We start from the raw sequence: 16,830 nt of genomic DNA, 5'->3' as shown, positions 1-16,830 counted from the left end.
TACCACAACAACGCGATTCCAACTAAAAAAACAACCCACGCGCAAACATATCGATTACACCCACGCGCAAACACATCGATTACGATGACAGGTATCGATTACAGGTAGACAATAGAAATATAGGAAAATTCTAACAAGTATTCTAACAAATGTGTTTCCTTAAGTTTTGAAAGGATTGCATACTTCTTAGTACGAATGAACTAAAATATTTTTTTATGTCAAGTGTTGTTCGTATGTATGAAAAACTTTCTATTATAAAGGAAGTCGCAATTATCATTTTATAAGAAATTTTACTAATTTTGAGGAAACTTGGTTTTAGTTCGGTTTTTGTTTATTTTTACGAATGCTTTGTTATCGGTGAATAAAATTTTCTTGTTCAGTAGTAAATTCTTATACCCAGCGAAGAAAATAGTATGAGTAAAATTCCATGCCTTATTCTAGTTAATGAACTATTCCTAACTGCTTACAGTTTAGGTTTTTTTTACTGAAACGAGTAAATTTTATTATTTCTCACAAAAATTTACCTTAATGGAAATAAAATGGATAAACTATATTGATGAAAATTTTTTCCTTTAGTTTCGAAGGCACTTTTTTCTGGGTGTACCGGCCTTAAAACGTTAGTATAAAAACAAACTCTCCCTCTAAAATTTTCAAAGATAATTGAGAAGAAGATGCAGTCTTGTCATAGCAAAACTGAAGCACCAGAGGACTCTGCCAACAAAATAAAGGGTGATTTGTTAAGAGCTTGATAACTTTTTTTTTAAGAAAAACGCATAAAATTTGCAAAATCTCATCGGTTCTTTATTTGAAACGTTAGATTGGTCCATGACATTTACTTTTTGAAGATAATTTCATTTAAATGTTGACCGCGGCTGCGTCTTAGGTGGTCCATTCGGAAAGTCCAATTTTGGGCAACTTTTTCGAGCATTTCGGCCGGAATAGCCCGAATTTCTTCGGAAATGTTGTCTTCCAAAGCTGGAATAGTTGCTGGCTTATTTCTGTAGACTTTAGACTTGACGTAGCCCCACAAAAAATAGTCTAAAGGCGTCAAATCGCATGATCTTGGTGGCCAACTTACCGGTCCATTTCTTGAGATGAATTGTTCTCCGAAGTTTTCCCTCAAAATGGCCATAGAATCGCGAGCTGTGTGGCATGTAGCGCCATCTTGTTGAAACCACATGTCAACCAAGTTCAGTTCTTCCATTTTTGGCAACAAAAAGTTTGTTAGCATCGAACGATAGCGATCGCCATTCACCGTAACGTTGCGTCCAACAGCATCTTTGAAAAAATACGGTCCAATGATTCCACCAGCGTACAAACCACACCAAACAGTGCATTTTTCGGGATGCATGGGCAGTTCTTGAACGGCTTCTGGTTGCTCTTCACTCCAAATGCGGCAATTTTGCTTATTTACGTAGCCATTCAACCAGAAATGAGCCTCATCGCTGAACAAAATTTGTCGATAAAAAAGCGGATTTTCTGCCAACTTTTCTAGGGCCCATTCACTGAAAATTCGACGTTGTGGCAGATCGTAAGTCTATTCATGATGAAATGTCAAAGCATACTGAGCATCTTTCTCTTTGACACCATGTCTGAAATCCCACGTGATCTGTCAAATACTAATGCATGAAAATCCTAACCTCAAAAGAATTACCCTTTATCATAAAGTTTGCGTCGACGTGTCTCTCAAATGTACTGCCGTTTGCGTCGGAAAATATCATAACATTTGTGTTTTTCATAAATTTCTGAATAAAAACGCACAAAAGCAATACCAAAACGATTGTAGAAAATTAGAATAAAACGTATGTGTATTTTAAAGCGAATATTTATTATGGTTTTATGTGAATATTGCCGTTTTGAATTTATTCCTGGGCAGAGTTGCTTTGGAAAAAATTGACAAATAAAACAATTTTTTTCTCATAGCCCTCTAAACCTTGACATTTGTTTTCTCTTTATAAGAGCACAATGCTTAATCTTGTTATACTCAATTATCTTTGAAATTTTGATGACCAGTGTTGCCAGTATTTTTCTGACCCTTTTCCCCAAATTAGAACACTTTTGTCCCTAAAAACCTAATATTTAAACTGAAATTCCTCACAAAAATCCCCAATAAATTTTGGACATGCTTTTATTTTTGCACGGAAATAGGCTTTGTGGTAGAATATCAGTAATAATTTAAAAATTGGACAAATATATAATTTTTATCATATCAGCTTGCGGGCTGCAATAAAATCAATATTTCGGAACACAAAACCAAGAGAGCAGTGATCGTCGCCAAAATGCTCGTGAAATGAAAATGGGAGTTCGATCACCAATCTATGAACGAAAACTTACTTCTAAATACTAAAGTAACAAAATTGGGTGGTAGATCAATATGTAGGGCGATCATATCTATATTTCTGGGAAATATTATCCAAATCAGTGAGGAACACTGATGAACACTAGTGTACCATTTGTACCCTATTACATGCCGTGGAATAAAGATGAGCAAAGTTTTCTTTTTTAAATTTTGACGATTCGCTGTGCTTCTTTTCTAATTATGTAGAAATAAAAGAATTTCGTGTAAACTTGATTTATTATATCGAAACGATTTAAAAAAGAAGTAGTAAATTCGGCCGGGCCGAATCTTAAATACCCACCACCATGAATCAAATATTATTATCAAAAAGTAAAATCGGGCTATACTAAAACATTGCCCGATACTCACCATTTTCGGCGCGCTTCTTATAGTCCTATAATACCTCTAGAATTCCAATTTCAGGAAAATTGGATAAAAACTACGATTTCTATAAGCCCAAGAAGTAAAATCTGAAGATCGGTCTATATGGGGGCTATACCAAAACATGGACCGATACACACTACTTTTGACACACCTTTTAATGGTTCTAAAGAACCTATAGATTTCCAATTTCAAGCTAATTGGATAACAACTACACCATATTTATACCCTTCACCACTACTGTGGTACAGGGTATAATAAGTTTGTGCATTTGTATGTAACGCCAAGAAGGAAAAGTCTGAGACCCATCGTTTAGTATACCGATCGTCTTAGAATTAAATTCTGAGTCGATTTAGCGATGTCCGTCTGTCTGTCTGTCTGTCTGTCCGTCTGTCTGTCTGTCTGTTGATGTATTTTTGTGTGCAAAGTACAGCTCGCAGTTTTAGTCCGATTGTCCTAAAATTTGGTATAGGGTCCTGTTTCGGCCCAAAGACGATCCCTATTGATTTTGGAAAAAATCGGTTCAGATTTAGATATAGCTGCCATATATATTTTTCACCGATCTGGTCATAATTGGCGTGTGTATCAACCGATCTTCCTCAAATTCCGTACATCCGAATATTTTATGAGTCTCGAAAAACTTGCAAAATATCAGCCAAATCGGTTCAGATTTAGATATAGCTCCCATATATAGCTTTCGCCCGATTTACACTCATTTGCCCACAGAGGCCAATTTTTTGCTCCGATTTAGTTGAAATTTTGCACAGGGAGTAGAATTAGCATTGTAGCTATGCGTGTCAAATTTGGTTGAAATCGGTTCAGATTTAGATATAGCTCCCATATATAGCTTTCGCCCGATTTACACTCAAATGACCACAGAGGCCAATTTTTTGCTCCGATTTAGTTGAAATTTTGCACAGGGAGTAGAATTAGCATTGTAGCTATGCGTGCCCAATTTGGTTGAAATCGGTTCAGATTTAGATATAGCTCCCATATATAGCTTTCGCCCGATTTACACTCATATGACCACAGAGGCCAATTTTTTGCTCCGATTTAGTTGAAATTTTGCACAGAGAGTAGAATTAGCATTGTAGCTATGTGTGCCAAATTTGGTTGAAATCGGTTCAGATTTAGATATAGCTCCCATATATATGTTTTTCTGATTTCGACAAAAATGGTCAAAATACCAACATTTTCCTTGTAAAAGCGCCACTGCTTAGTCGAAAAGTTGTAAAAATGACTCTAATTTTCCTAAACTTCTAATGCATATATATCCTGCGATAAATCATAAATAAACTTTTGCGAAGTTTTCTTAAAATTGCTCCAGATTTAAATGTTTCCCATATTTATACCCTTCACCACTACTGTGGTACAGGGTATAATAAGTTTGTGCATTTGTATGTAACGCCAAGAAGGAAAAGTCTGAGACCCATCGTTTAGTATACCGATCGTCTTAGAATTAAATTCTGAGTCGATTTAGCGATGTCCGTCTGTCTGTCTGTCTGTCTGTCTGTCCGTCTGTCTGTCTGTCTGTTGATGTATTTTTGTGTGCAAAGTACAGCTCGCAGTTTTAGTCCGATTGTCCTAAAATTTGGTATAGGGTCCTGTTTCGGCCCAAAGACGATCCCTATTGATTTTGGAAAAAATCGGTTCAGATTTAGATATAGCTGCCATATATATTTTTCACCGATCTGGTCATAATTGGCGTGTGTATCAACCGATCTTCCTCAAATTCCGTACATCCGAATATTTTATGAGTCTCGAAAAACTTGCAAAATATCAGCCAAATCGGTTCAGATTTAGATATAGCTCCCATATATAGCTTTCGCCCGATTTACACTCATTTGCCCACAGAGGCCAATTTTTTGCTCCGATTTAGTTGAAATTTTGCACAGGGAGTAGAATTAGCATTGTAGCTATGCGTGTCAAATTTGGTTGAAATCGGTTCAGATTTAGATATAGCTCCCATATATAGCTTTCGCCCGATTTACACTCAAATGACCACAGAGGCCAATTTTTTGCTCCGATTTAGTTGAAATTTTGCACAGGGAGTAGAATTAGCATTGTAGCTATGCGTGCCCAATTTGGTTGAAATCGGTTCAGATTTAGATATAGCTCCCATATATAGCTTTCGCCCGATTTACACTCATATGACCACAGAGGCCAATTTTTTGCTCCGATTTAGTTGAAATTTTGCACAGAGAGTAGAATTAGCATTGTAGCTATGTGTGCCAAATTTGGTTGAAATCGGTTCAGATTTAGATATAGCTCCCATATATATGTTTTTCTGATTTCGACAAAAATGGTCAAAATACCAACATTTTCCTTGTAAAAGCGCCACTGCTTAGTCGAAAAGTTGTAAAAATGACTCTAATTTTCCTAAACTTCTAATGCATATATATCGTGCGATAAATCATAAATAAACTTTTGCGAAGTTTTCTTAAAATTGCTCCAGATTTAAATGTTTCCCATATTTATACCCTTCACCACTACTGTGGTACAGGGTATAATAAGTTTGTGCATTTGTATGTAACGCCAAGAAGGAAAAGTCTGAGACCCATCGTTTAGTATACCGATCGTCTTAGAACTAAATTCTGAGTCGATTTAGCGATGTCCGTCTGTCTGTCTGTCTGTCTGTCTGTCCGTCTGTCTGTCTGTCTGTTGATGTATTTTTGTGTGCAAAGTACAGCTCGCAGTTTTAGTCCTAAAATTTGGTATAGGGTCCTGTTTCGGCCCAAAGACGATCCCTATTGATTTTGGAAAAAATCGGTTCAGATTTAGATATAGCTGCCATATATATTTTTCACCGATCTGGTCATAATTGGCGTGTGTATCAACCGATCTTCCTCAAATTCCGTACATCCGAATATTTTATGAGTCTCGAAAAACTTGCAAAATATCAGCCAAATCGGTTCAGATTTAGATATAGCTCCCATATATAGCTTTCGCCCGATTTACACTCAATTGCCCACAGAGGCCAATTTTTTGCTCCGATTTAGTTGAAATTTTGCACAGGGAGTAGAATTAGCATTGTAGCTATGCGTGTCAAATTTGGTTGAAATCGGTTCAGATTTAGATATAGCTCCCATATATAGCTTTCGCCCGATTTACACTCAAATGACCACAGAGGCCAATTTTTTGCTCCGATTTAGTTGAAATTTTGCACAGGGAGTAGAATTAGCATTGTAGCTATGCGTGCCCAATTTGGTTGAAATCGGTTCAGATTTAGATATAGCTCCCATATATAGCTTTCGCCCGATTTACACTCATATGACCACAGAGGCCAATTTTTTGCTCCGATTTAGTTGAAATTTTGCACAGAGAGTAGAATTAGCATTGTAGCTATGTGTGCCAAATTTGGTTGAAATCGGTTCAGATTTAGATATAGCTCCCATATATATGTTTTTCTGATTTCGACAAAAATGGTCAAAATACCAACATTTTCCTTGTAAAAGCGCCACTGCTTAGTCGAAAAGTTGTAAAAATGACTCTAATTTTCCTAAACTTCTAATGCATATATATCGTGCGATAAATCATAAATAAACTTTTGCGAAGTTTTCTTAAAATTGCTCCAGATTTAAATGTTTCCCATATTTTTTTACTAACATTGTGTTCCACCCTAGTGCATTATCCGACTTAAATTTTGAGCCTATAGATTTTGTAGAAGTCTATCAAATTCTGTCCAGATCGAGTGATATTTAAATGTATGTATTTGGGACAAACCTTTATATATAGCCCCCAACACATTTGACGCATGTGATATGGTATCGAAAATTTAGATCTACAAAGTGGTGGAGGGTATAATATAGTCGGCCCCGCCCGACTTTAGACTTTCCTTACTGGTTTTATCTATATTGGTTCAATTTCAACAATACGTAATCATTCTATATTTATGTTATGTCATGCCCATCAAATGTTTAAACGTCATCAAATAAAAAAAAAAACATTTATCAAATACACTTCCTACTTTTATGTTCACATAAAATCACGTGGCACTTCTGAATAAATAAATTAACACAAAACACAGTAATTGCGTATTCTACATCCATTCTAAGCAACAATCAACACTCGACTGACGCGCAATATGAAAAAATATACATGGTCTTTATAACCATGTAATGGTTCTAGATATGTCTATACACAGAAAAAAAAGTGTCTTGTAAATTTAAGGACCATTTTAACTTCCACATAGTTCAACAAATTTACTCTAATATAGTTCATTTTTCGTAACCACAACGAAAATTAACTTAGCTAAAGGAAAACTTATAAAAATTCAGTAAATGTTTTTTAGTTCACTTACTACGAAATGGGAAGGATTTTTCCTTAAATAAATTTCCAACACAGTAGTTAATGCATCTTTGATTCTATTATAAATATACATGGGCAATATAAAAATCTTACTACGAAATGTGGACAATTTACTAAGAAAAAATTTTGTATGGAAAAAAATTTTTGTAGTAAAAATTAACTTAACGACATTACCCATTCGTACGATGGCTACCTACAGATTATTTCCCTTTTTACTATATGTTGGAGTGTTTTTACTCACATTGAAAATTTTAGATAAAGTAAAATAAAAAGTAGTTAATATAATCCTTGACGGGTGTATATAATTTTATATAGATTCCTCATAGATTTGGTATATATTTAACCTTAACTTATAGATTAGAATTCCAACTAATCAATAAACGTGCTACTGGAAGATGTGAGTGCATCATGTGAGGGAGTTTTTAGAGACATTTTGTGTATATCTCGTATAATTGTTTGTGTTTGTTATTGCGTCATTTATGCTGTTGTTGGCTGTTTTGATTCTAGAGACACTGGAATGTTCCTTGTGTGTTGTTGGTATCTTTTGTGGTGAGAGTTGTTTTCTTGCAATAGCGAGATCAGAAAGGGATCGTGTGTGTGTGTGGAGTTGTTTTTCTTTACGGCAGCTATGTATCCGTTATGACTATTTGTGTCTTTGAGTTTTATTGTTGCATTCAGTTATGTTGATGCATTTATGAAGTGCACACGTGGATTTAATTTTGCAAAATTGTACGTGCGGTATTGGTGTTTATTAATGAAAATACATTTATCGAAACATTTTAGAAACTGAGAAGTGAATGTGATGTTACAGAAATCAAAAACGTTTTTTATTGATTAAAAAAAAAAAAAAACAAATAATAGATTAAGGAACTGTATATTTCTGTTAATAGTTTAAAATTAGTGCGGATTTTTAATTGATTTACATAAAAAATATACAACATGAGTGGTAAAAGCATGATCTATATTTATTCCACATCTGGATCACAGGTTGGAGTCTATTTTTCGGAATATATTTTTTTATGTTACAGCAATTCCTACAGGTGAGTACTAAGTTCGAGTTTAGCCGCTAAAATTAAAAATAAATCACTAAGAAAATTATAAAATTGTACGTCTTCGATACAAATTTAAATATAACTTGATGGAGAATAGCCCAAACCAAGTTTTTTATAAAGATTATTTTTTTTAATGGATTATTAAAGAAAACTTGTCATGAAAATTGCGATTTTAGCCTCTAAACTCGAACTTAATGTCCAACTTAAATACTAAATGCTATACTGACAAGTGGAAATTATGTCTAATTTTATAATATTTTTTATTTCAAATATATTCTGAGAATAATTTCAAAAACGTCCCATTAGTCCATGGATATGATTCCAATACCTACAGGATGGATTTTTCAATGTGGTAAGTTTTTCTATAAACGGTATTTTGTCCGTTTTTAATAAAACCAAAATTTCAATTTATTAAAAATAATTTTTTTCACTTGCAGTTAGACAGGTCTTGTAATGGTAATTTTTTGAATATTCTTACTGTTTAATGCTAATTAAGCTGATATCCGTATTGGCTCTAAGAAATACTCTTGAAAACCGTAAGTTAAAAATCAATATGAACGATAGAATTAATTAATTAATAATATTTTTCTTATATTTTGTATAACTTTGGAATTTCAGATGTTTAAAAGACAAATCCGCCCAACAAAAGTTAGCCAAAATCGATTAAATTGGACAATTCAATTTAATATAGCAACTAATGCCATATATATCTTTCATATGGATAGAAAACATGGAAATTTAAATTAATTACTTTAGTCCTATTAACATATAATATTAATCTTTTGAAGAAGCAATTACTAACTACAGACAAGTAACTGCATCCAACGTACGAATAAAAATATTTCCTTTGTTGTATATCATAAGCCATAGTTTTGTGTAATATTATAAATTTTTTTTGAAATAAAATACTGGTGGTTATAGAAAATTGACTTGCTTTGTACGAAAAATTTCTTTGTTGTATAGAGGCTTGTTGTACCTTTCATTCCTCAATTTCTCTACTTTTTTGAAAATTATACTGACAAACAGTTTATTTCAAACCAATTTCTTAATACAGGTTTCCCAAAAAATTGTTCATTTTTCTGGATAGCAGGAATATTTTGAATGAGTTTAAGTATATTCTTCCCACAGCATAGTAATAATGAACTAAAATACGATGCAATACATGAACTAATTTATAAGAAAATCATGAACTTATCTAGATGAAAAAAATCTTTGGCGCCAAATCATGGTCATTCTTCCTATGGGTTAGTTCATTTTTCATAAAAAATAGTAAACTTTTTTTTCGGTGTACGCAACCTATAAAAATACTTTTTTCCCTGCAAAAAAAAAATTGAATGGTCATGTACATGATTTTCCAGACCGTTATGGTCTCAAATTCTATTATTTAAATAATAGAACATGTTTGCCGCATTTAAAAACCATTTAAATGCGTATTGCCAGCATACATTTTTTCGGCTAGAAAATTCTTTTCACAAAGGCAAAATACATGGTTTTTGCGACAATTAAATGCTCTAGATAAACATTAAATGGATGCGACAACCATCTCCAAACATGTTTTTCCGTGTGTGCGGTGTCGGGTTTGGACTCCCTTGGCATTAGTTCGTGATCGTACCAAATTTCAAATTGAACGGATGACATTTTCTTCTTCAAGAGGCCCCGGAAGTCAAATCTGGGTATCCGTTTATAAGGCGGCTATATATATAGAATTATGGTTAGGTTAGGTTAGGTGGCAGCCCGATGTATCAGGCTCACTTAGACTATTCAGTCCATTGTGATACCACATTGGTGAACTTCTCTCTTATCACCGAGTGCTGCCCGATTCCATGTTAAGCTCAATGACAAGGGACCTCCTTTTTATAGCCGAGTCCGAACAGCGTTCCACATTGCAGTGAAACCACTTAGAGAAGCTTTGAAACCCTCAGAAATGTCACCAGCATTAGTAAGGTGGGATAATCCACCGCTGAAAAACTTTTTGGTGTTCGGTCGAAGCAGGAATCGAACCCACGACCTTGTGTATGCAAGGCAGGCATGCTAACCATTGGTTAGAGGTGGTTACCGACGAAAACATCAAAAAAATCCACAAAATTATTTTGAATGACCGTAAAATGAAGTTGATCGAGATAACAGAGGCCTTAAAGATATCAAAGGAACATGTTGGTCATATCATTCATCAATATTTGGATATGCGGAAGCTCTGTGCAAAATGGGTGCCGCGCGAGCTCACATTTGACCAAAAACAACAACGTGTTGATGATTCTGAGCGGTGTTTGCAGCTGTTAACTCGTAATACACCCGAGTTTTTCCGTCGATATGTGACAATGGATGAAACATGGCTCCATCACTACACTCCTGAGTCCAATCGATAGTCGGCTGAGTGGACAGCGACCGGTGAACCGTCTCCGAAGCGTGGAAAGACTCAAAAGTCCGCTGGCAAAGTAATGGCCTCGGTTTTTTGGGATGCTCATGGAATAATTTTTATCGATTATCTTGAGAAGGGAAAAACCATCAACAGTGACTATTATATGGCGTTATTGGGGCGTTTGACGGTCGAAATCGCGGTAAAACGGTCCCTATGAAGAAGAAAAAAGTGTTGTTCCACCAAGACAACGCACCGTGCCACAAGTCATGGAGAACGATGGCAAAAATTCATGAATTGGGCTTCGAATTGCTTCCCCACCCACTGTATTCTCCCGAGCTGGCCCCCAGTGACTTTTTCTTGTTCTCAGATCTTAAAAGGATGCTCGCAGGGAAAAAATTTGGGTGCAATGAAGAGGTGATCGCCGAAACTGAGGCCTATTTTGAGGCAAAACCGAAGGAGTACTACCAAAATGGTATCAAAAAAATGGAAGGTCGTTAAAATCGTTGTATCGCTCTTGAAGGGAACTATGTTGAATAATAAAAACGAATTTTGACAAAAAATTTGTTTTTCTTTCTTAGACCGGGGACTTATCAGCCAACCTGCTATACTTTTTTACTGTTACACTTCTCGAATTCCAAATCACTCCGGGTGTACTTGTCTTCTTCGTTGAGAATGAATAATTTCGTACATAATAGTTACATAGCATGCAAATTTCATTTTCATTGTTTTAACACACGCATTGTAGCCATCTCTAAATTGGAATACAATTTAGGTACTTTTACGCATTCACTTGATTTCTTTCGCTATAAAAAAGAGCATTCATGCCTTTTTTGCATTTCTTATCAAATGACCCATAAACAGTTTTTATACGCTCCACCATAGGATGGGTGTATATTAACTTTGTCATTCCGTTTGTAACACATCGAAATATTGCTCTAAGACCCCATAAAGTATATATATATATATATTCTGGGTCGTGGTGAAATTCTCAGTCGATCTGAGCATGTCCGTCCGTCCGTCTGTTGAAATCACGCTAACTTCCGAACGAAACAAGCAATCGGCTTGAAACTTGGCACAAGTAGTTGTTATTGATGTAGGTCGGATGGTATTACATTGGTCCATAATTATATATAGCCCCCATATAAACCGATCCCCAAATTTGGCTTGCGGAGCCTCTAAGAGAAGAAAATTTCATTCGACCCGGCTGAAATTTGTTACATGGTGTTAGTATATGAACTCTAACAACTATGCAAAAATTGGTCCACATCGGTCAATAATTATATATAGCCCCCATATAAACCGATCCCTCGATTTGGTTTGCGGAGCCTCTAAGAGAACCAAATTTCACCCGATCCGGCTGAAATTGGGTACATGGTGGTAGTATATGGTCTCTAATGATCATGCAAAAATTGGTTCACATCGGTGCATAATTATATATAGCCCCCATATAAACCGATCCCGAGATTTGACCTCCGGTGCCTTTTGGAGAAGCAAAATTCATCCGATCTGGTTGAAATTTGGTACGTGGTGGTAGTATATGATATTTAACAACCATGCCAAAAGTGGTCCATATCAGTCCATAATCATATATAGCCCCCATATAAACCGATCCCGAGATTTGGTTTTGGAGCCTCTTGGAGGAGCAAATTTCATCCGAGTCAGTACATTGTGCTAGTATATGGCCGTTAACAACCATGCCTAACTAGGTTCATATCGGTCTATAGTTATATATAGCCGTCAGACAAATCGATCCCCAATCACACAAAAATTGGTCCATATCAAATTCATAATTTTATATATCCCCCATATAAGCGACCCCCATATTTACATTCTGGCTCCCTATGTACCGTGCAAAAGCCCATATCGATTCGTAATTATTTGGAGACTTACCTACACATACCTTTTTGGTCTAATATATACCACGTATGGACTAACTCACATTTTAGAAAACGATTTATGATACCACAACCCAAGTAATTCGATTGTGGATGACAGTCTTTCGTAGAAGTTTCTACGCTATCCATGGTGGAGGGTACATAAGATTCGGCCTGGCCGAACTTACGGCCATATATACTTGTTGTATTCTATACATATTTTCTCCTAATTTCCATAAAACTTTACAATTTGAGAGGAAAAATATTCAATTGCTAAAAATTGTTTTGGCAGAAGAAGATCGTGTAGCATATTGAATATGAACATGAGGATGTTAGATATGAAAATTTATGATGCTAATCATCAGCTCTTCGATAATGAAAAAGACTTTGAGTGAGAGTTTTAGCTATGCGTGATTAACAAATTATAACACTGTAATTGTTGGAAGCCTATACAAAAAGAAAACTAATTGTTAGTGCGTTTTGTGTTTAAAAATGCGCATGCGCACATTCAAGTGTTAGATCAAGTATTCAAGCAAAAACATTTTTTTAGTAATAATAACATTGGATTTGTTTACCGAAACCAGATTATTAGCCGGAACATAATCTCAGGATGATCGTAGCAACGTTGACAAATGACCATATGAAGTTGTCAAATTTCAAATGAAATAGAAAGTGTTCGTCTGCTTCAATGAATATCATCATAAAGAGATGGGTCAACATAATCTTGTTTAAGGGTCTACAATGTAGTGTATCCGTCCGTCCGTTCATATGTTAATAAGCTGAGCATGCGTTATTACCAGTGACCATAGAAAATGCAGAATGGTTAGTTTTTCTCCTCGGTGTAGCTACATTAATTGTGTCTTTTTAACCTTCTTAAACCAGAAAAAAAATGAAAACTAATCCAAACTGGATTAACGCCATTTATAAAGAGATGTACTTTGTATTACGTTTACATGTGGAAGTGCAAAAGTTTTTAGTGGTTTCTTTTGTATAGATTTTTATGACACTTTTACTTGAGGAATACAAGTCGTGATAATGTCAAAAAACTTCAACTTCAATGGATTGCGACACGAGGGATACTTTCTTCTTCCTCAGTTAGATGACACTTATCGCGAAGGTTTCGTTTGGATTGGTCCATTAGCATAATGTGAACGATCTGTGATCTTGAGTTATGCTCGACTGTGATTATGAATTATCTCTGAAAATATAATTTTCACTTTAGTTATATAACTTATAAGGATTGCATAATATTTTATTTAAGTAAGTAAAGGAAAGTAAATTTTTAGCAATATAAAATAATACATTTATAATGTTATTAATTTTTCCCCCGAATCATTGCAGCTTTTGTTTTTCCCTCCATGAGCTGCTGAGCTTTTCACTCTTTTTTAGTGCTATATGGTCCCGTCGTTTCTAATGGTGCATATGAATATAAATAAAAAACACAATATGTATAAATTTTTCGCATCTATATTTTAATTTTATTTCGTGTATTTTTTTTCGTTCTATTTCAGATTTGTTTAAATTTCTTTGGTAATAATGATTTAACAACATTTCGGTTTCAGGTTATTTTCTTTTGGGTTTCTTGGTCTGTTAACACATTTGATTTCTTTTGATACGATACGAAAGCATTTTATTTCACAAAATTTCTACTACGTTCACCTACATCGATGTGATTCGTCACATTTTTCGTATCATTTTATAACTCCGTTACTACATCAAAATCGTTTCAAAATATTGAATTTGAATTACAAGTGTGTACATACATTTGTCTTCGAGTGTAATCTTATTTCTTTTGTTATTTTTTTATATGCTTATTATTCTAAAATGCTAAATTTAAGCTGATTTGATTTTTATAATTTATTTATGTAAATTTATTTCTTCTTTTTATTTTTCTCCATTGTTTCTGCAGGGAAATCTTTCAACATTATAATTCTTTCCTTTTAGAATTATTTTCTTGATATTAAAACCTGAATACTAAACCATTTCTTTTCATACAAATTTCTTTAAAAATGTATCCTTTAACTCATTTCTTATTACATTGTTTACTTAGAGAATTCTTGTGGGGTTTCTTTATACAATTTATCACAATATTTGCTGCTGATACGCTTTTTTGGGATTTCAAAATATTTTTCTTTAGTTTTCTTTTAGTTTTTTTTTTGCAATTTATTGATTTTTAGAATTTTGTTTCCTTAGATCTTCTTAAAAATCTATTATTGATACTGTACATTCATTATTGTTTAATTCATATTTTTGTTTGTTTACCAATTCTAAAACAACAACAAAGTTATCGCTATTATTAATTTGTTTTGTGATACCATAGCCATTTTACGTATTGCTTTAAAAAGTTTACATTATTTATTTCGGTTTAATGTGTTTGTATCAATTATTCATTGCTTTTTCTTTTTCTAAAAATAATTATTTTGTTTGATCATTAGTTATGAATAATTTAGATTACAGCGAAAAAGCCTTATATCCTTATAGGGATTTCTTACCTCTTCATTTATTGATTTTAAATATTCATTCTAGATTTATTAGCACATTTTATGGTAACTCAAATCACCAGAGAATTTGTAACCTTGTTTTATGTAAAAAAATACTAAATTAAATTCAAAAATTTTAGTTTCATTTCACGAAACACAAATGAAGACTACATAGCATTGTCTCTTAAAGAAAATAAACATCTTTTGGGGACAATCAATGCTATACATGCCATAAATTTGGGTCGATCTCATTGTAAACTAAACTAAACTAAACTAAAACATTCAAACTAAATTAAAGAAATTTACCTATTAAAATAATTCCTGTTTTTGTTTTTCCTCTATTTTTGTTTGATGCACCTAAGGCAATGTGTTGTACAATATATATTGGAGTCACATTTCTTGAGACAAAAAAAAATAAATCACATAAAAATACAAAAATAATATAATTTATTAATATCTATATATATTTAATTCAATCTATGTTTGTTTATTTGTTTGATTGTTTGTTTGTTTGAATGGTTCGAGTTGGCTCCTAAACGGCTGAACCTATTTACTTGAAACTTTCAGAGATCGTAGGGGGCGTTCATGTGGTGAAAATAGAGTACCTCATTTTTTGACACCTGGTCGCGGAGGGGGACCTCCACTTAAGGAAATCTGAATTTTCCTCAAATTAAGGCAAACAAGTTGTTTTTGATCGCATTTAGTAGCTTTTAAGAATATTAAAGGCTGGGATAAACAAAATTCTAATTTTGGTTCTTGGAAATCCTTTGAAAAAATTTACTTCCTGTTGTTTGCTAGACTATGAAATACAAAAGTCTAAGCAAACACTAATGTTTCCAGCAAACTTTCTACTATGAGACTTTTTCTATGAAATCAGCGTCATCTCTGGAAGTTCACAATAGGGATATTCGACTGTAATTTTAATTATAAGTCAATATTTAATTTTAATTAATTTAATTTCAAATTTTTGAATGGTACAAAGTTTTTGAAAAATATTTCGCTTTAGGAAATTTTCGATCAAGGATTTTCTTACAAATTCTCAGATTGGATCTTTCGCCACTGTGCTCTACATAACTATATAGTCTAACTTATTTTAAGGAACACACTTCATTTACAAATACAAAATACTCGGCACACTATAAATCCTTAGAATTTAAGATTGGATTGGACACAACTTAATCTAGACCATGCCGAATCCTTCGGTTCCCTCACTTATGGCCAAAAGCAAAGCCTTTTCAAATTGTTCATAGCTTTCATAGTCCGGTAAACAGAGTTGATTGAAACTGCAATTTAAAATTAACACAAAAAATATGATTCATAAATAAATAAGGAGACACATAAATCGATAGTATTGCATACCAGGTATGGGCTGTTGGCAAATTTCCAAATGTAGGGGCAGCCGTTATTTGAAATTGTGGATTAAGTTCTTGGAAACCTCCGGGTGGCAATTGCGAACAACCCGTTGTGAATTGTAGTAGACGAGCCATTTCCGTTTGACTAAAATTACTAATACCGGCCCAGAACCAAGCCAGCACACGTCGGAATTCGGATGAATTGCCATTGGCTATGTGATGAGCTTTAAAGTCTGCTATGGAATACTCGCCGGTTCCACACATGAGTAGCTAAAGAGGAAAAGAAGCAGAATTAGTATCTCCTTATATTTGCTTATATTTCTCTTCAATACATACCTCCAATTCATTTTCATCAAAAATACTTAGCAAATTATCAGGAATTATGCCATTGAGACCCTTTAGAAAGCTATCCACCTCATCCTTAACACTGTTACACAGCCTTTGTTGAGCTAAAGCATCCAAATATTGATTTTTGGTAGCATTGGTGACTCGCACCTTTGACCCATTTGGCACGAGCTCTATGGTTTTGGTCAGTTGACCACTGGCATCGTAGATGTCTTCAACAAAATATAACTCCAAAGAATCGGTAGCATCCAAATCGGTGTCCAATATATATTTAATTTTTGATAAATATAAATCGGGATCATCTTGTTCGAAATACTGAAACCACGAACCAATTTTAAATT

The 16,830-nt window shown here is 34.1% G+C and overlaps 1 protein-coding gene across 3 annotated transcripts in view; it reads right to left on the bottom strand.

Annotated features, from left to right (window-relative positions):
- Positions 1 to 13,763: 13,763 nt before the first annotated feature.
- LOC142226186 (apoptosis-resistant E3 ubiquitin protein ligase 1) overlaps positions 13,764 to 16,830 on the bottom strand; it is a 157,177-nt gene continuing 154,110 nt past the window's right edge. For all 3 annotated transcript variants that reach the window (XM_075296072.1, XM_075296073.1, XM_075296075.1), the window contains 3 exons: positions 16,481 to 16,804; positions 16,152 to 16,414; positions 13,764 to 16,075 (listed from right to left, as the gene is read on the bottom strand). In XM_075296072.1, coding sequence (XP_075152187.1) covers positions 15,973 to 16,075; positions 16,152 to 16,414; positions 16,481 to 16,804 — 690 coding nt within the window. In that variant the 3' untranslated portion in view covers positions 13,764 to 15,972. The remainder of the gene's footprint in view (positions 16,076 to 16,151; positions 16,415 to 16,480; positions 16,805 to 16,830) is intronic.

The sequence above is a fragment of the Haematobia irritans genome, chromosome 2 (assembly GCF_050003625.1).
Source record: "Haematobia irritans isolate KBUSLIRL chromosome 2, ASM5000362v1, whole genome shotgun sequence".
In the NCBI taxonomy this organism is placed as follows: domain Eukaryota; kingdom Metazoa; phylum Arthropoda; class Insecta; order Diptera; family Muscidae; genus Haematobia; species Haematobia irritans.
The sequence above is the reverse complement of the archived record's forward strand: the minus strand, read 5'-3'. Positions and strand labels throughout refer to the sequence as shown.